General features: G+C 39.1%; 1 protein-coding gene across 1 annotated transcript in view; it reads right to left on the bottom strand.

Annotated features, from left to right (window-relative positions):
• The window catches only part of MYO10 (myosin X), a 121,464-nt gene that overhangs the window by 66,373 nt on the left and 29,629 nt on the right, over positions 1 to 25,462 (bottom strand). Inside the window, exons 2-4 of the mRNA XM_031552780.1 lie at positions 21,101 to 21,259; positions 5,160 to 5,347; positions 154 to 288 (exon numbers count right to left, since the gene is read on the bottom strand). Coding sequence (XP_031408640.1) covers positions 154 to 288; positions 5,160 to 5,347; positions 21,101 to 21,211 — 434 coding nt within the window. The 5' untranslated portion in view covers positions 21,212 to 21,259. The remainder of the gene's footprint in view (positions 1 to 153; positions 289 to 5,159; positions 5,348 to 21,100; positions 21,260 to 25,462) is intronic.

The raw sequence follows: 25,462 nt of genomic DNA, 5'->3' as shown, positions 1-25,462 counted from the left end.
AACAGCAATAGGGCCCTCGGTACAAATAAAAGTTTTTCCATTAAACCAGGCTTTAAATTTTTTCATCTTCTAAAACTGTCACACCTCTGTTAATAGAACATTCATTCTCCACCAAGGGCTATGTGCAAGGGTACAAAGGGAGTACCTGCTTACCTGCTCTCAAGAATGGCTTGCTCCACACAGGAGGTCTTCTCTCTGCAAGACATCTCCAGCGAATGTTGGCTCATTGCAGACAAGAACTTGAGAATCAGCTTAGTGCTTTCTGTCTTACCAGCACCACTTTCACCACTGAAAGAGAAGTGGCAGAAAGTGTTTTGACAGTTACATCCAAAGCGGATGGGAAACATTTCTAGTGCAGTTGGTATCTGCACAATTATGTGCTTTTGTTTTTTTTGCTTAGAATACCAGGCTCAGCACTGAGTCAGGACAATGATCTATCTGCCCAGTCTAGACCTCTACTAGCCACCATTACACAGATGCCCAGCATTTCCCCTGTGTTCCTCCATCTTCCAGACATTTGCTGAGGGTTCCAGATCTGGAAAAGGTTCCAGATCTAGACATAGTTTCTGTGTGTCTTTTAACCACAATGGATTTTTATCTCATTGGTTTCTAGCCATTTCCACATGCAGTCATGCAATACTTTTGATTACAACTTTTTTTTTTTTCCTCCTGGAAACTACATCTAGTTCCACAAAATTTGACATATATATAAATCAAGAGGAAAAGGACTTGTACGCAGTACTCGATAGAAGTACTGTGTAAAGAAAAGAATACATTTACTCAATGATCTCTGTTTTGTACTCCATATTTTAGTAAGTATTTCATTCTATTTAGTTTTACAACCACTACTGAGCATTAAGTGAATGGGTTCTTCGACACCTTTAGCTCTCTGGCATGGTGTTTTCCAGCTTGGGACTCATTATTTTATGTTCATCAAATTGTCTCTGCAACTTCCTTTGTAAAATGGTTTATAAAACACATTCTTAATGAAATGAAAATCAAGAACAAGCACACTAAACTCTGAAGCTGCTTATACAATCCTATAGAACTAGACTAACAGCAGATTAAGTCGGATCAGTCTTTCAGATTCCTTAGAAGACCTATGCCTAAAAAGATGCTGTCAAGGGCCGTAAAAGAAGGTGCTTTTTTTTAGTACACAGTCAACTTTTTACAGCAGCTCTTTACCTCATGAATTTAAGTGTCCAGCCTGTTTCACATCACTGCACTCAGTATTCTGAATATATTGTGTGACAGGAACCCACAAGGCCCTCACTTAAGAGATTTTTAACCTTCCTCTGTGATTTGTTCTACACTGAGAATCTCACCAAGGGCACAAGTCTGAACTCTGGACTGCCGCAATGGAAAAGGGGTCACAAGGAGAGACTTCTCATTCTGAAGAGCATAATGCAAGTGAGGCTGTATCAACAGAACTCTAAATCACTTCTCATTTCTGTCCTTCAGCTTTAAATCTCCAAAGACAGATAGGCACAGACAGAATAGCCCCCCTCAGCAAATACTGTTCTTCAAGCGCACATGTGAATTTTGGTGTGTCGGTCTCGTAAGAAAGCCTTCTCTTCACAAGCCTGGGTCTCATCCAAAGAACAGCTTGTTTTATGTTTATCTTCAAGCTGAAGAACAACAAGAAAGGTGTCATGCCATCAAATGATAACAGAGAGAACAAACTGCTGTCAGACTGTGATTTCCCACTCGTGGCACCAAGCTGAATGTAATTCAGGGTGACTTGCTGTTCCTTGTATTGTTCTGCAATTCTTCTGAGTGCTTTTAAAGTGGAAGTACTATTATATCAGAGAGAAGAGTATGGATTAAACCACCTTAAATAAAGCGGTATTAAAAATACAACCTATTTTTCTGTTCTTACAACAGTGGGGTATGGAGGCTTGAACTTAGTCCCAACTTGTGAAAATGCCAACTAATCACAGGTGAACTCAGCCCCTGCTTTTGATCAGGACAAGCTGCTTAGCTATTCCTTGAACAAGAGCGACTCCCTTTTGCTCCTACCATGGCACCCAGGCTTCCTACCAGCCCTTCAGCCCAGCTGATGGGCGTGACATTTCACTTTCCATGAATAGCAACCATGTCAGCTGAAAAAATCAGAAGACATTAACAGTTTTTTAATGTGTCTGTCGTAGTACCAAATTTAACTGTGGCAGGCTTTTGTTTTTGTTTTAAACGAAATTGAGACCAATGTGAAATTAAATGTTATTTAATGTAGACATTTTTTTCATTTTCTGTACTAAAATACAACATTTTATGTCTTGCAGAGTGAAAACACCATTTCACAACTGTGTTAATATTACAACGCCCAGGCTGTACACACTTTCTTCAGTTTCTTCAATATGCCACTCTGTTGACATTTAGGCTGCAATGTCTTTTTTATGCAGCATTATCACGAATTGGAATAAGCCTGTGTAACACGGAATGATAAATAAGCACCTCCGGATGGCTCCATTTAATATTCTCTCTTCTGTAATCTCCTCCTTTTTAATCTTCGCTCAATATACCAAAAAAATGTATTGAGTCACAACTGCTGTCTCAAATCATATTATGTTTTTTTTCCTGAAACAAGCTGTTGATTTAGATTCTTTTCTTATTATCCCTCTCATCTTATTCATACAGAAAAATATTCCAGATGTTTTAGCAGTCTAGAACCTTTGTCACAGTGGTTTTTTTTGTCACAGTTTTTTTTTAAAGTCAGTCTTTTATATCTAAGAAGCTCCAAAACAAAAGGGAATTAAATCTGAATGCCAGCAGGGGGCACTTCAAGTCCAGAGGATCACAAAAAAAGCATTCTGAGCTTCACTTCATTGGGCTGTTAAATGAGTTACGGGGTCTTCAGATCCCAGTAACAGCAGCAGGTAAATATCAGAATGTGAAAATTACTCTAATAATCGATTCATTTTAACTGATGTTACTGTTTAATGTGTTTTTACGATGGAACAAAATTCTCCCTTTGAAACAATGCCCTTAATAAGTTTTGGTTATCCTTGCAGTGGTCAGGCAGTTTGACTTAATGAACTGTTCTCTCTCTTATGTGAAATATAAGACAAAGATATTTAGCCAATTTCAGACATGGCAGAGCTTCCCAGCACCACTGTTTCAAATAAGCAGGAAGACCTGATAGTGACTTGTTTGAACACCTTAATCTAAGCCAGTAAATGATACAGACATGAACAGAACGTGGAAGACAACTACCAAGTTGCTGTGTCTTCACTCCTGAAGCCTCAAACTAAGAATGCAAGCATGGGAATTTTCCTAAACCTCAGCAGAGCCACTGAAAATCATCAGTCATTAAAACAAACAAACAAACAAACAAACAAACAAACCCTGCCAGAGTCATTTAAAGATACAGCAGATATTGCTGTTTTAGAAAAGTAGATTTTACTTTTGTTTGTTTTGAATTGCACCTTCCTTCACATTTTGTAGAAACTGAAAGCATCCTTGTAATATGAAAGCAGCCTTGTATTATGGCACTTGCCTGAACTTTTACAAATCACTGCTTTAACTCAGGCTACAGTAAGCTATCTTAAAAGAGACTGCTAAGGCAAAATTCCTCCATATTATGGTTTATCTGTAACAAGGTTTACAGAGACTGTTTGAAACTCCTCTGGAACATTAGAGACTTCTGCTTGTTTCCTTTTTAGGACAAAACCTGCTTTTCTCTTGGCAGCTTGTGGGGAACTGGAAGGAAAGGTAAAATATGTGGGCTAGAACAGAAGGAAATTAATAAAGATAATAATGGCCACCTGCTAGGCACCAGATATAATTTCAGACCCCCAAATATGAGTATGTGAATTGCTCACAGGCAACAACCTGACATTACACCATGGAATCATGACTCCACGCTAGCTTTTTTCACATGATCAAGATTAAAACTTTGTATGTATAGAACTATATGAACTATATGAAATTAAAAAATAAAAGTAAAATAAAGAAAAAATGCAATTGAAAAAAAGCTGGAAAAGCACACACAGCTCAGTTCACCCGTGTCTTTGTCATCACCAGGCAGGACCTGCCCAGAAGAGAGGGCATGCAGGGTCTGTGAGCCAAGAGATTTCAGCTAGTCAAAAACAGAGCTAGCTGTGTTGCATGCATGTCATCCACATTTCTAACAATGGCTTGTGTGCTGAACTACATGCACCAAATCCTCTTCTTACTTAGGAAACCTTGCAATTTCTATCTATAATTTTAAATGGTGATGGAAACTGCCTATTACAAAATGTGCTGCTCCCACTTTGCCTCATCCTCTCTCTGTCCTGAAGGCCATTAGTGCTTTGATTCCACTGCTGTTGCATGGGCTCCCAGGGAGGTCAGGAGACAGGCAATATTGTGTCGTCTTGTGTTCAGTTCCCACACTGATCACATTTACTTGTGCTGTAGGCTGTGGGACACGAAGAGCAAACAGGCACAGAAATACTTCAAAGGGGAAAAGGAGGAAAAACAAAAAGCTCTCCCTGCATTGTGCATCAGCCCCTTTATTGAGCCTGAAGCTTCAATGCTGCGATTGCCTCCAGGCTGGTCCTGCTTACTTGGCAAGCAGGACTTCAGTGTCTCCATGCGTGTGTGAACCAATGCAGCAGAGCTGACAGGCTGGGAACAGGGAGCCACACCAGGCAAAGAGCTAGCTCTGTTCATTGCTCTTCAAGAGGAGCTGAAAGCTGCTAAAAGCTAATGAAATGCCAACTGTTCTCAGTGCACATTCAGCAGCAGCAAGATCCTGAATACCAGTGATGTAGTGGATCAAATGGGAAGCTATTAAACTGTCATTAAATTAGAGCAGAACGAGATTAAGAAAGGAAAAATAATCAGGCACAATCATGCAGCTGAAATGGGGATTGTTTCCTCTTTTGCTGTTGTTATTTACAGCATTTCTCGAGACTGGTGTAGGTTCTTTTTTTTTTTTTCCCCCCTCTAGATACAAGACCAGGCATCTAGTGGAGAGAAATTATTGAACTGCACATGGATGTGTTTTAAAAGTCTAACACGATACATACTTCAAAGCTCTCTCCCAAAACTCTGATGATTGAAAGCCTGCTTTCTTCTAGAATTTTCCTCTCCATTCAGTCCAAATATTTGTTTCTAAATCTTGAGAGTTTCAGTGTCAGGGATAACAAGGTATAATTACAGCAGCAGCCATTTACCTGATGAGGATACACTGGTTGTCGTGACGCTTCCAGAGGCAGCGGTAGCACTCGTTTGCCACAGCAAAGATATGAGGTGCAATCTCTCCCATGTGGTGCTTGCTGTATCGCTCCATGGCAGCACAGTCATACAGGCCTGGGATGGTCTTGTAAGGGTTCACAGAGGCCACTATGGAACCAATGTATGTCTGCAAGCACACAAACCAGAGCTGTTACTAGACGTGAGGTAGAACAGAATCATAAACTTCACAAATCAAAGAAAACAAACACACGTTTCTGAGAGTGTATCACTCTTCAAGGAGTTTGGATAAGGGTGGAGAGTAATTTTCCCCTTTGAACAAGAGCAGCAGAAGGGTGAAAATAAGTATCAGACAACATGGCAGACACCAGCCCAATTACAGGGTAACAGGCCCTAAAGAAAACACGTGAACTGGCAGATGTTGACAAAACCCTGGAAGTACACAAAAATTGACTACTGCTTTGAAGCACAATGGCAATTGAGGAGGCATCCATTTCTATCCCATTGCAATTAGAGAGCACATCACTTAAAGCCACTCAGGTAATAGCTTGTGTCCACTGCCATAACTCACTGAGCTGTGGTAACACATAATCACGTGTAACAGTCTATTTGCACTGCTGTTTGTTTTCTATCTTTTCCACCTGCTTCACAGTTATTCTCTAGGCAATTGGCTACATTTTTCAAATAAAATCCTATTAAGTGAGGCAGGAGATAACATTAAGCACATTATCTACAGAATTTCCAGTGCATTTATGGGGCATGTAAAATGGACTGATCTATCATAAGGTGTGTAGGGAGGTTCCCACTGTGACAAAGATGTCATTTTAAGTACTCATTCTGGGGTTACATGCCAGAAGCTAACACCTGGCTCCAACAGCCCTACTGTACACTTGCAAAGATCTGGGCTGCTGCTCTATAACGTGGTCCTCATAGACAGACAGATGCTTTGTCAACAGATAACCCTGTCATCACCACCAGGAATCAGCTATAAAGTTCACAGCAGGACTGAGACTCTCTTCATTCATCTTACCCAGACGGCTCCAGCCTCTACTTCAGCATCTTCTCCAGCAAAGTCTCCATGGGTACACTTGCCAAGGCTCTGGCTATCAGCTCCCTCACATCTTCCTCTCCTCTCTTTCAAGCTATTCCATGTCCCCAGAGCATTTACATTTCCCATCTACCTGCCCCCTCCCTCCTCTTCCCCTTAATTAATATGTAATTATCACGGTGTATCAGCTCTCCTATCTCACCATTACCCTGCTGTTTTATTTCCCATTATCCATCTGCTCATCCTCTGCCAGGCCCAACACAGCAGAGCAGCAGTAGAGCTTTTGCTAAGGGAATACAGAAATGTTCTCGAAATTATGACGATTTTATTACATGCAATGAGAGCACTCCTCCTCACTGTAAGTCCAGTACATTTTACAGAGCTGTGAGCTTTCAGTCCGTGTGCTTTATAAAAACTGCTATGTTGTGCAATAGCTCGTAAGGTTTCAGCTAGAGAAAAGATACCGTTTCAACACAAGATCGTATCACGGGGCAATTACAGCACTAAGACAACCACTTAATTTCTCAGGATCATCTCCTCTTGAACAAACCTCCTCAGTTCAATAAATATTTCAGCACAGATTGCATGGGAAAAAATTTAAGAAGTTTTGTTTGTTCTCTTTGTTGTGTTCATTTATTTATTTATTTATTTATTTTTATTTACATGAATATAGTGCAGGTACAACCAATGCAACAGGCCACTACACATCTTTACCTTATTTAGATGTCTGAGTAAGCCTTATTAAAAAGTAAGAATAGTAACTTGATGCACACCACTGTAAGAGATACCATGGCAAACAAGGAAATAACCCCCCTCCAAACATATGAACACTGATATTGCAGTATCCACAAAAATGAGGCGGCATTAATTTCAGAGCAACCTCTGTACTAAATTTTTATTTTAGGTCAATCCTCCACCTGCCAGCTTTCCTCTGGCATCTCTATAAGCCCTGCAGTCAGGGACCGAGGCATGATCAGATGGTCACCCACACAAGGGACAGCTGCTGGCTGCTCCCTCACTTGTCCCTGTGCAGGACTCTGCCTCCTGTCCCCCTGGAAGCCCTCATCAGCCTCGCAGTTTGACTGCTTGCTTTCAGGGTAGGCTTTTCAGTTTGACAAGTGCAAGCACGTTAGCAGCAACTTAAACTGGTGCTAACATACAAAAAAAATAGGCAGAAAAAATAGGCAGGGCTGCCAAGTTATCTCCTGAGCCATTCCTGCACCAGGCATCATCCATATTGCAAATTAGAGCAGTTCACTCAGAAGCAGGAAATCTGAATTACTTTATTATGTTAACATCATAAGGCAGCTGTTCAGATGAAATTGCAGAGAAGGTATTTTCACTTTCACTTTGCTTAAAAGAAAGTGATTTTGTTTTTTCTCTTTGTTCCTTGGAGTTTCTAATCTGATTCTTGCAGTCAATAATTGCTTATTTTAACGAAAGCAGTTCAAACTCCAAAGCAGATATGAATAGGAGAAATATTCAGGTGTCTGCCAGAGCATAAGGAAGCAGACAGAATTTCTGAAGATTTCCTGTTGAAAAAGTCTGAGGGGAATTTCAAAGCCCTGTGTAGGGCTTATATCACAAGCCTGCTTTCTTCTGTTATGGAATAAACTGCCAACAACTCATTATAAGATCACCAGTAATAAATAAATTTGTATCCAAAAATAATTAAAATTGAGCAATTTAGTCTGAATCATGCTTTAACTAATTAAGCAATTAAAACGTTGTCCTCCTTTTCTGCATTCAAATTTTTTTACTGAAATTTTACAAATTTTACACTAGATGATCATTGTGGTCCCTTTCAACCCAGGCCATTTTATGATTCTATGATTCTATGATTTCCCAGAACACTTCTGCTCCACATTTTAACACAAAAAGAGGAAATGAGATTGTTTGCTGGTCCTCTAAGAAAACTTTCAAAATTAGAAGTTCAAACCCTGTTTTCTCAGCACACATTCAGTAAGATGATGGCATCACAGGATTTGGGCCTTCTAAGTAAAAGGAAAAAGTAAAGTAAGAAATTTCCCTTAAAAGTTTTTTTCAGGATCTCTACACACAAAAGCAACAGATAAGGAAGCTGCCCTACTACCCAATCACTTCATTAATCCCATAAACCAAACACACTCTATAGATCAGGACCACCATTGCATTTTATCTTTTCCCCCTCACACGATATTTTTTGTGTATATCTTATCAGCCTTTTGCTCCATGCCCAGCAACCATCTACTCCTTCACCATTACGCCAAGACGAGGACTACTCCATCATAGCTTTCCTATTCCCAAGGATTCTTTAATGATCTCCCTGTCTTATCCAGGCATGCTTTTCCCACGTAAGGTCATCAGTTTCATCACATGCAGTTTTTCTCATGACCTCTGCTTACCTTCTGCATCAAGGTACTCCTCCGAAATTCCTAGACTTTTAGCATCCAATTTTTCCTTCTTAAATAAATAAATAAAAAGAAAAGGACTTTTTTGCATGTGGTGTTACAGGGAGAGTAGGAGAGAAGGTAGGAAGACTCTGCTAAAGGGCATTACATGTTGCTCCCAAACGAAGCCTTTGATCAACAATTTGAAGCTAATCTGAAGCTGAAACTGGCTGCACCATTGAAACAGGCACAAGAAAACTATACTCCTCAGTTTCAATCACTGCGCTCCTTCACTAACACCAAATATAAATATATTCTTTACTATTTTGCTTTTTTTGATACTAGAAATGCTGGGACTGATCAAATACAGAATTAAAATGTTTTGTAACAGATATACACATTAAGCTACCACTTTGCCCGGAGCAACTCACTTTTCGCAGTACTTTCAATATTTTCTCCTTTGGGAACAAAAAAATATCTATGCTTATCACAAAAACAAAATTACATTTACAGACACATCAAAAATTATGTTTCTGGATTGTTTTTGAGCAACTCTTGACTGCTGGAGTCATTGAAGGAATGGATCCTCTCTCTGACAAGGACGGGTTGGTTGTGTTTCGTTTGGTTGTTGATGGAGTATCAACCTGAAAATTTATTTAACAGCATATGTTGAAAGATTATCTCTGTTCCACACTAGTCTCATACCATTAAATCATCAAGGTTACAGTAACAACACCCAATTACAATGCTTGTGCTTTCACAGCACATGCAAAATCCAGACAGTTTTTGAAAGACCGAATACAGCTGTCACACTTCTGTAGCTTTTCAACACTGAATTTCAAGGTTTCAGGGTGCCAAATCTGCAAATGGAAGCATTTGCCCAATGCTGTAGGCACCGCCTCCATTGTTTCCAGTTCTCCTAGGTAAAAAGATTAATTGTACTGATGACTGCACGTATGCTGAAGCTAAGTTAACTAAATCAGCCACCATATACACGTCAGCATAGAAAGGAGAAAGAAAGCTGGACTACATTTTGGTGTGCTTTTTAGGGGAGGGAGTAGAAGGGGCACAAACATGTCATAAGAAGGATGATAATTAATGCTCTTACTCATGGTAGGATCTTGATTTATACTCTCTGTGGTAAGAACGCCTCATATTTCAGCCGGTGTCGTGTTCATTTCGCTGGGATGGAATCCAGTTTTCTCCTTAAATTATAAGTTAAAATGTCTGAAGCCAAACTTCTTTCTTAAAAGCCATAATCAAACTGAATGACTAGACTACAAGTTTAGATGTTTCCAACCAATCAAGCCATTTGTGTGAGGGAAATGTCATACTCTGTAATCATCCCTACATGCTTGGGCTTCTGCAACCCTCACCATGTCTGGTGACTCATGGTGGGTTTCCAACAGCCCAAATTTGTAACAGCTTTTCTTTCCCCTATTGTTGCACTCCTTGTCAATGCACACATCATCATGACTCGTAAGTTTTCCCTTCTTCTTCTCAAAGCCAGCTATGGAACTGACTGCAAAATGACATGTTTGTAAACACAAAAGACATGATACAAATGTGAGACTCAGCATCCTGAGGAGAAAACCTTTTGAAGGGAACCAGAGCAAGACAGGGAATATCACTAAGTTCAAGTGCCAACAGGCAGCTGCCTACGTTCAGGATCCACGTGCTGAATGTTCTCCCTCTCACAGTTTCCTGCAAGCCTCTTCTCAGACACAATCACCTTCCTTAACTGCACTCTGAGGTGTGCTTCACTATACAACCCCTCAACCTCTTCTACTAGCTGCCTTCCTTATGGTCTCTTCACTTCCTGTGCTAAGAATAGATCAGATTTGTGGAATATCAGCCATTTCAGCATTTTCCAAGTCAGGCTTTATGCTTGTTTTCATTGGCACAGCTTGTAGTAAGATTCTGGATAGTTTCAGAACATTTGTACACGATTTCAGATTATCAGAGATCATCTGTTGGGCAACAGAATCCTCATTTAGATGAATCTTTTCCATTGTGTTCACCCTTCGATTCAACTAATGTGATCTTAAGCTTCCCTTGGTACTGAGCTTTAAGCAATGCTGCCCTGTTTCCAACCCACTCCAAGGACTAGGGCTATGTTATCACTTCAGGAACAAGTGGTGCTTTGCAGTCCAGCTACCTTTTAATTCTAAACTATGTTAAGCAAATGCTACGCTCCCCTAAGTTTCAACCTTGAGCATTTATAGTATCCTTGTTTTAGACAACTAATTAAAGCTTAACAATCTTTTTATTTCTTAAAGGTAATAAGGTTTTGTTCACCTTAGCGATCAACGGAAATAGTGGAACAGTGTGCAGAGGGAACTGTATTGTTCAGCTTTACTCAAGGGAAGTCTCAGGGAAGGTGAAGGACACTGTGAGCCCCTCCATAGACTAAGAGACCAATTCCTAACTTAATCTCCCCTTGCTTTTCCATTAAATTTCTCCTGTGAAACAGACAATTCTGTGATGATGGAGATACTCAAGTAACTTCTCAAGTTCTATTCAGAATCTGTACAGAGCTACAGAATCTCCAAAGACTTTTACTGGAGGGCACGAGAATTGAATTGGCAGTGAAGAAATGCCCAAGTATATTCAAAGTGTCAAAGAAGAAAAAAACTCACCTCAAAGCCAAAAAAGACAAAAGCCAACTGGAGAATGTGAAACTACTATAAAGAAAAACTGATACAAGAGGTATCCAAAGGTAAATAATAATATTCTGATGTACAAGACCATAATACAGACACCTTTCCTGACTTAAGAACGTCACCAGCTTCACCAGTAGTTTTGTGTCTCAGTTTAAAAAGGATGGAGTCACCTTGTTTTTATCACATTTTTTGCTGGCTAATAGAAGAGAATCTCTACCATGTAGAATACCTATCTAGTGGGTGTCAGGATAATCATTTTTAGTGATATAATGCATAGACTTACATAAAACATCTCCTGCTTATGCAAGAATCTGTCTTCACCACGGCCAAGTGAAGAGGTGACCTCCTGAATACAATAGCATGATCGATCAGGATGAGATATTGATTTTTGCCATTTTCATGTGCTTCAATACAGAATGTGACTGTAGGTTTGCTACAGCCTGTGATATGCAATCTGTGTGCACAAGTGAACAGCTTAGCTCTAATGAAGAGATCTCTAGTTCAAATGAGAAAAGGCTCCATACAGAGTGGAGACCCCATGGCTTTTCATTTCAAATGGCCCGCGGCCACAAATTGGTTCTTCCTGCTCTGTTATTGTACAATGCTCAAATGATTTTTTCAAAGCTGTCTGAAGGTCTAATTAACCTTCAAGCAAGGGACAGAAATGTTCTTCTTCCCCATCAAAAATCTCAGCATTGATAAAGAGGCTTTTCAGATAAAACACATGCAAATGAAAATAAAAACTCCTGTCAATGATAATTAGTATCTCTCGAAGACAGGAGAAATATTTTTAAGATATAAATTTGGAGACCTATGTCATTCTGCCTGTAAATATATTCCATACTGGTACCTATCTAGATTTTCAAAACTTCTATGATCCTTTTACGTTTTAAAACCTTTTGTATAGAAAGAGCTCTTTATAGCAGCAAGCAGGAAGAACACAAATTATGCCATAATAGAGCATGAAAAGAGAAATTAAAATGAGAATAACTGAATTCCAGGTAATTTGTTGGATGCTACTGAACTGCTGTCAAATAGCCAGGGGCCTAGAAATCAGCACTAAGATAGCAAACAGTAGTAGCAGCCAAAAATCTGCTAAAGGGAACTTCTGGACCCCACCGGTATTTGAATGGAAATGCTGACAGACATCAAAAGGAAACAGTTGAAACTGTGAAAAAGGGATTACATCCTTTCAAATGAAAGCAACGGTCTGACTACAAATCAACAGTCCACTTACACAGGTAGACAACAGCTATAAAATTAATTCAGTCTGAACTTAAATTGGTTGTTCATAGCCTTTCTATTTTTAAACTACTGGAATATGTGAATGAGGCAGTTGGTCTGTGCAGCATAAGCAGTAAATTTTGTGCAGCTCACTTTACAGTCAAAGCCCAATTCATGCTAAGAAAACATGTGCTGGTGACAGACAAGTGGCTTAAGTTTCGGAATTCAAATTCCTGCCCTCCTTTGTACATGTTTGAGTGCAACAGACCTTGAAGAAAGGAGACCAAATTTACCTGCCAGCAATACAAAAATGCATGCAAAACTGCCCAGTACCATTTACAAAAGTTCAGATTGTTAAAAAATAATAATTAAAAAAATTTTCTGCAAATCAGTCTACTTTCTATTATTTTCAGCTCCTACAGTTACCAGTGACATTCAATGAAGATGTGGAAAAACCAGTGCAAAAAGCTATTTTTTACATCTAAGAAAACAACAGCAGTGCTATTACCAATGCTAAAGCCTGTACAGGATTATAGATTTTTACTTCACAATTTTCAGTAATTATGAGTAAGTAAGTTCAGGTCTCATTCAAAACCCACAGAATTCAACAGGAAATTATGTATTACTTATTCTTCTACCAGCTGACCAAATGTAAAAAAATAAAAAGTATGTATAGTGGCATAAAGCAGACAGAAAGAGCAAGGCTTTTTGATGTTTTAACAGAACTTTGACTTCCCCCTCCTCACCCCGTCACTGAAACAACCCAGTGATGACAGCTGGTAAGATCCTTAAAGCAGCACATATATACAGCAGGTTACCAACAAGTTCCTGATTGCTACAAACCATAGCAAAAATCTACCTAACAGCAAATTGTTTGTGTAGCCCTTGCATACATGATAGCATCTGCAATTACACAAATCTTTCTGAGTACCTCCCTTTTTAGTAATACCGTGTTCACCAAAACATCTCAGACTAAAACATTTGCTAAGATCTGAATACAAGCACCTTAAAAATCCTCAGTATTTTCATTAATGAGGTCAGGCAAACATCATTTTTTGTTATTATTATTATTACTATTAGCAGCAGCAGCAGTGTAGCAAGTTCAGCAGTAAGAAGGAATCCAAAAAGAAGAAAACTTGGTTAACCAACTGATGGGATTTGTTTACTTTTACTCCTATCATTACAGCTATGTTCTTCCTCTAGTATGTACACAAAAGAAAAAAAGATAACAAAATAATGGTACTTGGCCTTTGGCAGACAGTTGTTGATCTACTTAACTGACCATTTTTAGAAATAACGATCACCAGAAATAGATTCCACTAGATTTCCAATTAAAAGCCTGCTGTGTTTATATAGATTTTGTCTACTGCTCTTCAACAACAGATGTGAAATGGAAGTTGTAATTAATGCTTGGAGACAGGAACTCACTTTGAACTACATTTTAAAAACATTATCTGCTGTGTGTAAGCGTAACATGTTAATTATGGAGGTTAAGCAGCTATCTATAGGCATTTTTCATGCAGTCTTTGCAACTGAACTCTGTTTTGTGCACCTTCACTGAAGGAGCTGGTCGAGACAATTACCCCACCTCTGCAGTAGTACAGGATACAACCTAAGAGAACCCACTGAAATTCATCAGCACGACTTCTAAATTCCTCTACTGTAAAAGTATAGCAATTAAATAATCAGTAGTTTCCTCAGTGACCAAACAGTAGATCCTGTAATATTACTACTTAGAACTGTTTGGAGTGTCAGATACTTTGAACTGTGCAACTACAGCAAGCTTGTAGACAAAACTAAAATAAATTGAGTTCTAAAAGGCAGTGAAATAACAATGGATTTGGCCCAAATGTACATTTAAGGGGAGATTTAGATCAGATGTTATTGAAAAATTTTTCACTCGGGGATGTTGAGGCACTGACACAGCTGCCTAGACAAGCTGTGGGAGCCCCATCCCTGAAGGAATTCAAAGCCAAACTGGATGGCGCCCTGGGCAGCCTGATCTGCTGGGTTGCAACCCTGCTCTCATCAGGGGATTGGAACTGGATGGTCTTTAAGGTCCCATCCAACCCAAGCCATCCTACAATTCTATGACTGTGTGACTACTAATATAAATTTGCTTCAAAGTGAATGAGTTACTACTACTAACACAGTTTATGTGAAAGCAAGGAAACGCTTTGGCCTCTTCTCAAAAATTACTCTTGTTAATTAACAACATTACTAAAAACGAGACAGAAGTACTGCTTACTAGGTGGCTTAAATGGCCATTTCTCTTCCTTTGTCAATGGCCCATTCTACAGAGTTGTTCAGCTGTCCAGGATGGTGTATAGGCTCTTGATACATTTTTGTTTAAGGTCCATTTTCTGCAGGGATCACATCGCATAGTTCTTCTCCTTAAGAAAACAATCACAGCAGTTTTCATCTTTTTAATAAAACACATTTGGGCTACTGTCTTTTACTAATCTTCTTTTGTCTGTCTGCCTCCACCTAAAACCTGTGTCCACAGTAGAGGACATCCATACAGGAGTGCTTTCAAACTCCAGAAATTACATCTGTCTTGCTTTATTTAATTATCCTGTACCTCGGCATGCCTGAGATTTTCCCAGTACACATACCAGCATCTGCTTCCTGTTGACATGGCACTTTTGACAGAGCAATTGCACTGAATCTGAAATACTTTTACTTTACTAAAAAACAAATGAGTATGCAAAACTTCAGACAAACAAGTCACAGGGCAGCAACTGACCTGGATACTAAAGTGTCTAGGTCTGCAAACAGAATTGGAAAAAAAAAAACAACAACAAAAAAACCCGACAGTGACTATTGATAAACATTGCACAAACAACAACTGGATCCCCTCAGGGCATTCTCATGACTGCAAGGGAGATAAACATGTAATAATTAGATGATTTAACAAACTACATGCTGCTAAGGCAAATCAACACAAATAGATTTTAAAAATTGATGTATAAATAAATTAATATACCTTTTAAGAACAAATAAATGAGCACTACGGGTAATAAAGTAGACAGAAATTCTGCAAGCCACTTTGTCAGAGAAGGCAACTCTTCCAGTTTAACACCATGTTTTTTATTTGTTTGTTTTAAGAATTAGAGAGATTTTCCTTTCTCATACAAGTTACTTCATGTTTGCTGCATCATCCGAAGAGACAAAGAGAGCCAGCCCCTTAGCTCCTAACTACCATCATCTTCCTCTGACATGCATATGGCTTCTACAGCACTACATGCCTACGTGGCTGGTACAGAAGTTTTTATACAGATACAGATGGTTGTAATTATTGGTGGGCAAACTGCAATCCTAATTTGAAACAGAGCAAAAATAGGCTATGTTCCCTCACCCTTCTTGGCCACCACACACTTCTCTTGCTCCAAGAGGCTCTGCCCCAGCCCATAGGAAGCTGCCAGACCCAACATACCCCTCTGGGAAGAGGGCACTTTTCCACTCTAAATAAAATGGCACTTGTCGAACAAACACCACTTCTAAGGGAAATGGGACCACCTAGTACTTCAGAGCTTAACTCATCAGGAAAAAGAATGTGAAGTGCTATGAGCCAGTAGTGTGCCCTGGTGGCCAAGAAGGCCAGTGGGATCCTGGGGTGCATTAAAAGGCCAGCAGATCAAGGAAAGTGATCCTCCTCCTCTACTCTGCCCTGGTCAGGCCTCACCTGAAGTATTCTGTCCAGTTCTGGGCTACCCAGTACAAAAAAAAAGCCAGAGACTCCAGCGGAGGACCACAAAGATGATAAAGGCCAGGAGCATCCCCCCATGAGGAAAGGCTGAATGACCTGAGTGTGTTCAGCCTTGAGAAAAGAAAACTGAGAGGAGATCTTATTAATGTTTATAAATATCGTAAGTGTGGGAGTCAAAGGAACAAGGTCAATCTCTTTCCAGTGGTCTGTGGGGAAAGAACAAGGGGAAATGGCCATAAACTTGAGCATAGGAAGTTCCACACCAATATGTGAAAGAACTTCTTCATGGTGAGGATGACAGAACACTGGAACAAGCTGCCCGGAGAGGTTGTGGATTCTCCTTCTTTGGAGACGTTCAAGACCTGCTTGGACACACTCCTGTGCAACCTGGTCTAGGGAACCTTCTTTGGCAAGGAGGCTGGACTCGATGATGCCTAGAGGCCTCTTCCAGACCCTACAATTCTGTGATACTGCAAAGTGCTTTGGAACTTGCTTGTTGCCTAAACATGGGCAAATGAGGGCTGATTTGGCACTGGAAATCTCTGTAGGGCAGTCTGTGAAGTAACTGCAGTTATTTTCAGGCCTACTCTTGCCTCAGCAAAAACTCTCTAGCTCTCTGATCTGCTCTTCTCTAATTCACTTGCCTACACCAACCCCTAACCACTGGCCACAGAGACAAGAGAACAGCAGCTCCTCCCGCAGCCAGCTCGGACACCATAATTTTTGTGTACTGTAGTACAATTCATACACGATGCGGTTCATGGCATCGTCTCCAAGATGAAGTCAGTCTCTCTCATGATGTGTATTTAACTAAAAGTAAACTTGAATCAACAGCTTAGGAACAAGTCTCCTTTGAATGGCAACAAGAACAGCTGCCACAGCACTTCCCCTCTCCACACCATGTGCCCAGTGCTGGCTTGGCTTCAGAGGCAAGGAAATATCTCGCTCGCATTCACAAAAGGCTCCATTTTCCAATTTGGGCACCTTCCACTTTTAGAACTGATATTTATCTTTCTATATTTCTCCACACATCAGCCTAGCACACAAGCTAATCTGAGCATTCAAATACAGGAATTAAACCTTGTCTAAAAGCTGGACGTCTCCTCTCAAGCTGTTCCTTTAAATGAAATGGGAGAGAGAGTACCAGCAGAACCCCTCCAGGATCCCATCACTGGCATACTAAGCTTGTTCTTTTTCAGGGGTGAACCAGAAGCAAGCTCTTAGATAAAAGCAGTATTAATCAAGAAACCTAAGAAAAAAAAATTCCAGACAGGAGCCTGCTTTGAGGAGATCTTATCGCTCTCTACAACTCCCTGAAAGAAGGTTGTAGCAAGGTGGGGGTCAGCCTCTTCTCCCAGGTAACACTGATAGAATTAGAAATAATGGCTTTAAGTTGTGCCGGAGAAGGTTTGGGTTGGATATCAAGAAAAAATTCTTCACAGAAAGAGTTGTAAGGCATTGGAACAGTCTGCCCAGGGAGAAGACGGTGCAACTGTCTCTGCAGGTGTTCAAGAAATGTGTAGATATGGAATTGAGAAACATGATTTAGTGGTATGGCAGTGATAGGTTGATGGTTGGACTAGATGGTCTTACTGTTCTTTCCAACCTTAATGATTCTATGATTCTATCTAGGAGGAGCATATACAGCCTGTGTGTCTCACAGACTAAAAGGGGACAGCATGCATTTTTTTTTGTTGTTGTTGTTTTTAAACAGGAAAACAGGCAGAAAATATCACAATCATGGTGACAGACTTGATGCTGATACAAAAAGATGGCTGCAGATTAGAACAAATTTTGTCTTTTACCTTCTCACTAACAACACAGATTCAGCTACTTATCTCAGCTTGTTAAATACAAAGCCAGGCATCATTTACGCTACGAACAGTCTGTAGACCAAATCAATAAACTAAGCCCAACACCACCCACCCCACAAAAAAAAGGGAATAAAAGTCTATGTTGACCTTTATAGCTGGAGCTGTTGGCAGCAGCAAAGAAAGTCACTGACAAGTTTGACAGTATTTGACATCTACAGCAAATATATTTTATACTATTAATTATAAAATAGCAAAGAGTTTAGGAGTATGGGTATGATTATGTGAGATGAAGAGGGAAAAATGTTATTAAGTAAAGAAAAGTAAACTGAACTCTAACATCTGAAGATAGTTACTGAAATGCTCATTGCTGGATAAACAGCTCATCAAATACAACAGGGGAAGACTTGTATAAATAATGTCTTCCTGGAAAAGCAACTGTTTAAATTTCTTTTAAATTGTTTCTTTTGTATTTCTAAAAAAGTTCAAAGAAATGCTTTACACCACAATTTAGTGTATTGCACTTCATACCATTTCTTGTATTTGTTTGGAAAAACAAACCTCCAAATTTATACCCTAAACAGTGCATTCTTCATTGCTCAACTCAAGAATTATACAAATATGTTTGTACTACTACTAGTAAATTAAAAAGCCACAAAGTATACTTTTCCCCTCAGTCGTGAGGTGGGCAAGGAGGTGAACAGGGCTGAAGTACACAGAGAGACAATGATAAGCATCTGTAAAAGCAGCATGTGGCAGTTATACGTTGGTTTTATTCAGTGATGGAGAGAAATCTTCCCATGGGGACGACTAGCTCTTCTGCTCAAAGTACAGTAGGGCACATGCGTTCCTAATTTATCCCTACTGTATAAAGGAAAAGATACAAGTAAGGTGTTTATGTGGATACAAGACACAGTGTGTGCACTTCAGTGATGAAGCAATTACTGGCCACAGGAGAAGTCTATTTTAGGGAAGAAAGAAGACAAATGTTCAATCTGGAAAGTTTTACTTCTGCCATGCAATGGGTTCCACTGTCCTGTATAAGAATTAGTCTAGCCCCAATGAAGAAAGATGAGGAAAATCATTTCTTCAGCTGGCTGCAATTATGTGTTTAACAGAGGTAAAGCTAATGCACCTTCCAGTCCCTCTCTCTTAAAAAGCAAACAAACAAACTAAAACACAACAAAAGAACACACCATTGACATATAACTGAAGACTTCAATACTGTTCAGAGGTTCTGATCTGGTTGGTTTCATAGATTCTTCTAAGAATGCTTCCTCCTAAAACATAGGCTTATAAACTGATAAAGTTCTCATAAAATTATGTCAACTATTTAATTTGCTTTTCTCAGGGTTTCTGTTCCTGGAGTTCTGTCCCACTAATCTACTGCTATTGGCACAGCAAGACAGGAGGTACCAACTAGGAAAGAGAAGATGCTTTTTATATCATCCCTGATTACATATAAAGACAACAGAGACTCTTTCACATGCAGTTCAAAATACACCTGTTTTTCTCCAATCACCTTTACTCAATCAATTTTCAGGTTACCAAAAAGAAGTAAAATTTGCAAAACTGAAAGGACAATAAACATTCAGCAGCAACTGAAGATCTGCCATCACTAACAGCAAATAAACCTGTTTGTCTAGAAACATACACTACATTGAGCACCAAATATCAGAATATCCTAATTTTGTTGTGACAAGCTGGGACATAAACTAAGACGTCTCTTCAAAACAAGGATATTTTTTGCTTCTTCAGAACATCACCTCCTTCTATACTCAAACTTGATTGAAGAGGAAAGGCTACATCCACATCCCACATCTCAGTACACCTAATTGCTCAGAAAACTTTTCTTTCTAAATTAAATTTTCACTTATACTAAGTGTTATAGTCTAATCTAACAATGCTAGTAGAAGATCAAACTTTTCTCAAATGTTCTCCTTTTTTCCTGCAGGGTTGCTCACATATGCTGTTCATTTTTTGTCTACTTTTTCTTATAAAGTAAAAATAGTCAATTTATTTTCAGAAGGAAAAATTATAAAGACTGCTGTAAAGAGAACTACCTCAAAATTTAGGGCTCCCAGTACAAGCCCCTTTAAAGATAACTTAAAAAGGAAGAGAGCTTCCTTATGCCCTTTGTTTTTGTCATAAATAAATTTGTAAATAAAGAAAACATTTTACATTAAAATGTTTATGTTTAAAAATAAACAAGCTGAACTTAATAGATGAAGTTTAGAATAAAGCATGTATATGGCCAAAGCAAGGATCCAAAAAGACTACTCAAACCTTTTTTTTTCTTCTTCTTTTTTTTTTTTCTGTTAAGTATTATTAAAAACAAACAACATCAAAAAAGCAACCACTGAACAACTGAAAAGTGAGATTTCACCACCCAGAACAGCTACTTCTATTTCCTGCATCTTTCTCATATTAAGTGTGCTTCTAGATTCAAGAAAGATTAGTACCTAATCCAATCAAGACTAACAAATTATTTAAAGAGCAGGTTAACCTAGCCACAATCTAATCTTCATTATAGATCCGAAAAAAAGAATTCTGTATTGACTAATTCTTAGTTTCTGAGATTCCTAAATAGCTGCCTGCTTTCACATGCCCAAAACTGTCTATCTGTATTTAATGGCATAGGTTCTCAGCTTGAATGATCATAATACCATCCCCTTTCTATTATAACTGTTGGCCACAATTGGACCTTGGACATCCAAATGACAGTCACAGATTAAATCCCACTGCATTATTTCCAGTGATGTACATAGCATACAATGTTGAAACAGGGAAGCTAAAGGAGGTGAGAAAAAACAAGAATCCTACACACAACCCTGCCAATGTAAGTGTAAAAAAGCATATGCAGTACAGTGGTTTTCTGAGGCTTGCCAGGGAGCACCTTGACATCCCCAAGCTACCTCCTCCTTCTACTACTGTTGGTAAGAAGTCCCTAGGACAAGGCATGCTTTAACTTTCTAAAAATGCGCAAAGAACTGGAGAACGTTAAGAAGGAAGATACTACAGAACTGCAAAACACACAGCAGTTAGACAAGTGAAAACATTGCCTTTGGATATTTTTCTTAAATTCAGAAGAAACTTACATAGATTTTATCTTGCTGATATCGTTGGAATAAGTTATGCATAATGGAGCCTTCATGGAGATCTACTAGTGCTGCCATGTCTTCCACACTCTCCACACTTGTCTGATGCATAGGCGTTACTTTTTGGTGAGTGATGGTGCTCTGTTTATAGGTGAATACCTGAAAGAGTTAAAAAAAAATATATAATAATTAGAGAACACTCTCAAAAACTCTCATCTGAGGAAGGAGCTTTTATATCAACTCATATTCCCTATACAGTTCATCAGTGATCATACTTGAAAAATGTTTTAGCCTGCCATTCATACCTTCTTCTAATGCTTCTTTCACAATAATTAAAGGCCCAAACACATGCACAGGGGTCATATGAAACTATCGCATATTGACAATACACTGAGGACAAAGGTTTTTTTTTCTAGCCAAAAGAAATCTAGTTTTACAATGAACTACTGTAATACTTTATTAGATGAAAAATAAAACAAAAAAATAATCATCGTCCAAAAATCTAAGGCCAACCAACAAAAGATAATCTTCCACTCCTTACAGTACACCTCACTTAAACTCAAATTTCTTTGAAGAAGAATGTTTTATGTCGCAAACAGGAAAAAAAAATATGGATCAAACAGGCTACCAGCATTAGTATTTCATCTGAAAACAACCTGAATGTTAAATGTTTCCATCCAGTTCTCTGATAAGGACCACAACCAGGTTAGGTCATGCTTCCTAATGTAATTAGCACACTAAGTTCACCATACAGCAAGTATTTCAAAGCGAATGGCTGCGCTAATTTCTAATTAATGTACTTTTAAGATAAATTTCAGAGGCGTGCTACAAATGAACAGTAAAAGCCCTTTAAAAGCCATAATTTAAATACTCTGTCATAGAACACTTTTACGTATCTTTTGTAAAGCCATGGAAAGTACACTCAAGAGTTGTACATATCCCCAAACTACTTAAACTTTCAGGAACACTGACATCGCTGAAGTTTATAAGCCAATTGCTCAGCAATACAGCTTCCCATTTCCTGTTAATTTAGTCTTGGCAACTCATCCTTATAGACATATGTCTGCATCTCACAGGCAATGCTACTTTGGCAACACTAGTCCCTGCAAACGTCATCACTGCAAACTAAAAAAGTAGGTCAGGGTGTTAATGCAAATATTATAATAACGTGAAACACTAAAAAAACAAACCTTCCCGAATCTTTTGAAATAATATTTATAAAACCAACTGAAAGAGTGCAATAAGCAGCAGCTCGGCTGTTTATGAGCACTGCAGGACTGCCCGTGCAGGCTGGGGATTACGCAGCAGTATGGAAAGGAACAGTTCTGTTCAGGGAAAGAAAACCCATCAAATGTTTTTCCAAATAAAAACATATGTATGCTGCTGCTAATGAAAGACTGAACAAGGGCAGCAGCGTAATCAAAAACCAACATTCAGGAAAATACATTCTTAACACTTACTGCTGCATGATTTTGCCTGTCTTGCTGAGACAAAGAGAAGAAGAAAGTGAAGGAGCAACAGGCAGAATGCAGAACAGAGCTAACACTGAAGCTTTGGGTAGGATAACCCACCAGCTGACTGAGGAGAATTGCCTGATGAAATCTGTTCACTGAGATCATATTCCAGACTGAATATATCAAATGTTGGCACAGACATTTGAACAGTTAGACATGAATGACAGTTAGAGCTGTCATTCATACCACAAGGAAGTATACTGGGGAAAAAGAAGATACAGGGAACAAATTTCTAACAAACGCTAAAAGGCTGTGCAAACATCAATGGGACACACAGGTCACATGAGCAGGGAAAGGAAACAAAACATTATTTCTAGGAGGAAGATTTTCATGTCTGTGATATCTAGTCTTTGATATATGATGCAGAGGTTAACAGGGTATGAAGAGCATGCTGTACATCACTAAGCAAATTTACTGACGTAAGGAATTAATGAAAATTCTCCAAGGAAAATAACAGGACAATTGACCTGCAAGTGGTAGAATGACTTAAGATGGTCTTTATAGATTCATCCCTTGCGTTCAAAACCACAGTTTTCTCTGCTTAGGCGCACCTTTCTCATACTTTCAGCTCTTTCACACATTGCATTCTTGTTTAGATGTGGAAATGTCTCTGGCAGCTAACTCTTAAATGTTCCTTTATGCTTCCTTATCAACCAGCTAGAAAAGACACTAACTGGGCTCAGTGGCTGTCCCCAAGACTAGAAAGAACAACGATCCCTTTCCCATGTTTTATTTTCACTAGAATCCTTCAGATTCCCTAATTCCACTGTAAAACTTCAGCAAAGTCATCTACCATCAAAGCCATTAGATGAGGGCAGCAAAATCACATGATAGATCTTATGTCCTTCAAATGGGCTCTCGGTAGCCCCGTTGCTTGAGCCCTGAAAAGCTTGCTTTGTTTTTTTCATTTTGACTCATGCCTTTGTTAGGATATGTATGTGAAAAGGCTGCCTTGAACTTTAATGTTACTAATTAGAAGGTCACGCTATGAAATATTACAGCAGATGAAATCCTCAGGAAATAAAAACTGAGAGCCATTCAATGGGGTCAGTGTGCAGAAAAGGAAGATAACCAAATTGGCTCCTGAACTTTACGAAGACCATGCTGGCAGAGCACAGGAGTGTCCACCCTCAAGGATCTTGCCAGCATTTGTGGAAGGTCAAGAAAAGCATGCAGGAAACTTGGAACAAAATCTAAAACAAATAAGAATTCAGCAAAACTGCTTTCCTTTCAAGATATAAATGGTCCAAGATAACAAACATGCTGAATATATGGAAAACTATAAATTAAAGAGAGTATGCAAAATAAGAACTCTCAAAGTTACTGTGGAAATGAAAGTTAGAGGTTGAGATAGGAAGGAGCAATGCAAACAGCAACAACAGAAGGAACAAACTCAAGAAACATAAGACTAAACAGCGAATCTAGCTGACCTCCAAGAAACAGTACTTTACGAGGAAAGATCATGTCTAATCTGCTTGAGTATCCTTACCATGCCTTACCTTACCACTGTGATGAACACACCAAAAACAGATTCAACTGCTTCTTTCAATTATCCATCTGAAAGCCCAGGGAGTGAATGGGCCTCAGGTGACAAAAAAAGGCTCTCAAAGGTGCTGTAGGATTCTAAAATAAGGTAGACAGGAACTATCAAATGCCCAAATATCAACAGCTTGCTGAAAGAGCAACCATACCTGCAGGCTAGGGGAACAGTCTTTACTAACAGACTTGAAGACTGAAAGAGAGCAATTGTGCTGCTGAGCTAGATTACTTCCTCTAGTTATAGCTAAGAGAGACTGAACAGACAGGTAACTGAGTACAGAAATATATGAATGAGTGTTAGAAATAGGGTCACATGCAGAAAATGTGAAAACAAAACACACTGGCATGGTTTTGAAAGCCGTTTTCAAAACTCTGATGAGACATCCTCATGCCCCAATTCATGTTTATTTAGAACTCAGTAGAATTTTTCACTCAATTCACTTTTCTCCAAAACATGGTACATTTTATCAGCCTTACTGTGACAGGGCCATACTCAGAGCAGTGTCAAGATCCACCTGCTCCATAAACATGCTTCCTGCAGCACTCATTAGAACTAAGACACAATGACAGGCCCTAGAGTGAGAATTGCACTCATGCTTCCAAAAGTATTACCCAGATGAGAAAGGATGACGAGCAGCAAAAACAAACTCATCATCTTACAAACAGAACGTCAACCCTTCAGGTAGAGACAAAGAAAAAAGAAGGAACCCTTGGCAGCACACAAGAACTTCCAGGACGTGAGCATGACCTGCACTGTGCACACTGGACATCTGATGGTGCCTTTTCTTTGCTGAAGACACCAGTAAGACACTCTCTGATGCACTGCAGAAAGCTGCAGAACTTCCAACAGCGGGATTGAGGATGAGACTGTAGGTAAACACTGAGCAAAGGGGTTTTTGGTGGCTGAGGTTTTGCAAAGGATCTTGTTCCAAAGCAGCAGAATGCCTTAGAATAAATCATTTCATATGGGACCCTATCTAGAAAGCCAACAACTCTTAAATCACATTTGAAGACACAGGCAGAAAGTGAAAATGGTAGATTTATTAAATAAAAATATCATTTTGCTGTACATTTTCTGCATGTACATATTGCATATATTCATAAATACTGTTGCATCAGCAATGCCATACTATAATCCACAATGTGCAAGCATTTATTAGGTAAATCTGTGTCTTTATATTCAGTCATTTTACATGAATATACTCTTAAATCTACCCATGAACTTACTGGAGAAATACATCAAGAAAACAAGCGACCAACAAATCAAGAGTTTGAGGCGTATGACTGCAATTAAGTTAATTTCATTTAT

Source organism: Meleagris gallopavo, chromosome 3 (genome assembly GCF_000146605.3).
Source record: "Meleagris gallopavo isolate NT-WF06-2002-E0010 breed Aviagen turkey brand Nicholas breeding stock chromosome 3, Turkey_5.1, whole genome shotgun sequence".
Classification (NCBI taxonomy): Eukaryota; Metazoa; Chordata; class Aves; order Galliformes; family Phasianidae; genus Meleagris; species Meleagris gallopavo.
This window is presented reverse-complemented; position numbering and strand designations above follow the sequence as displayed.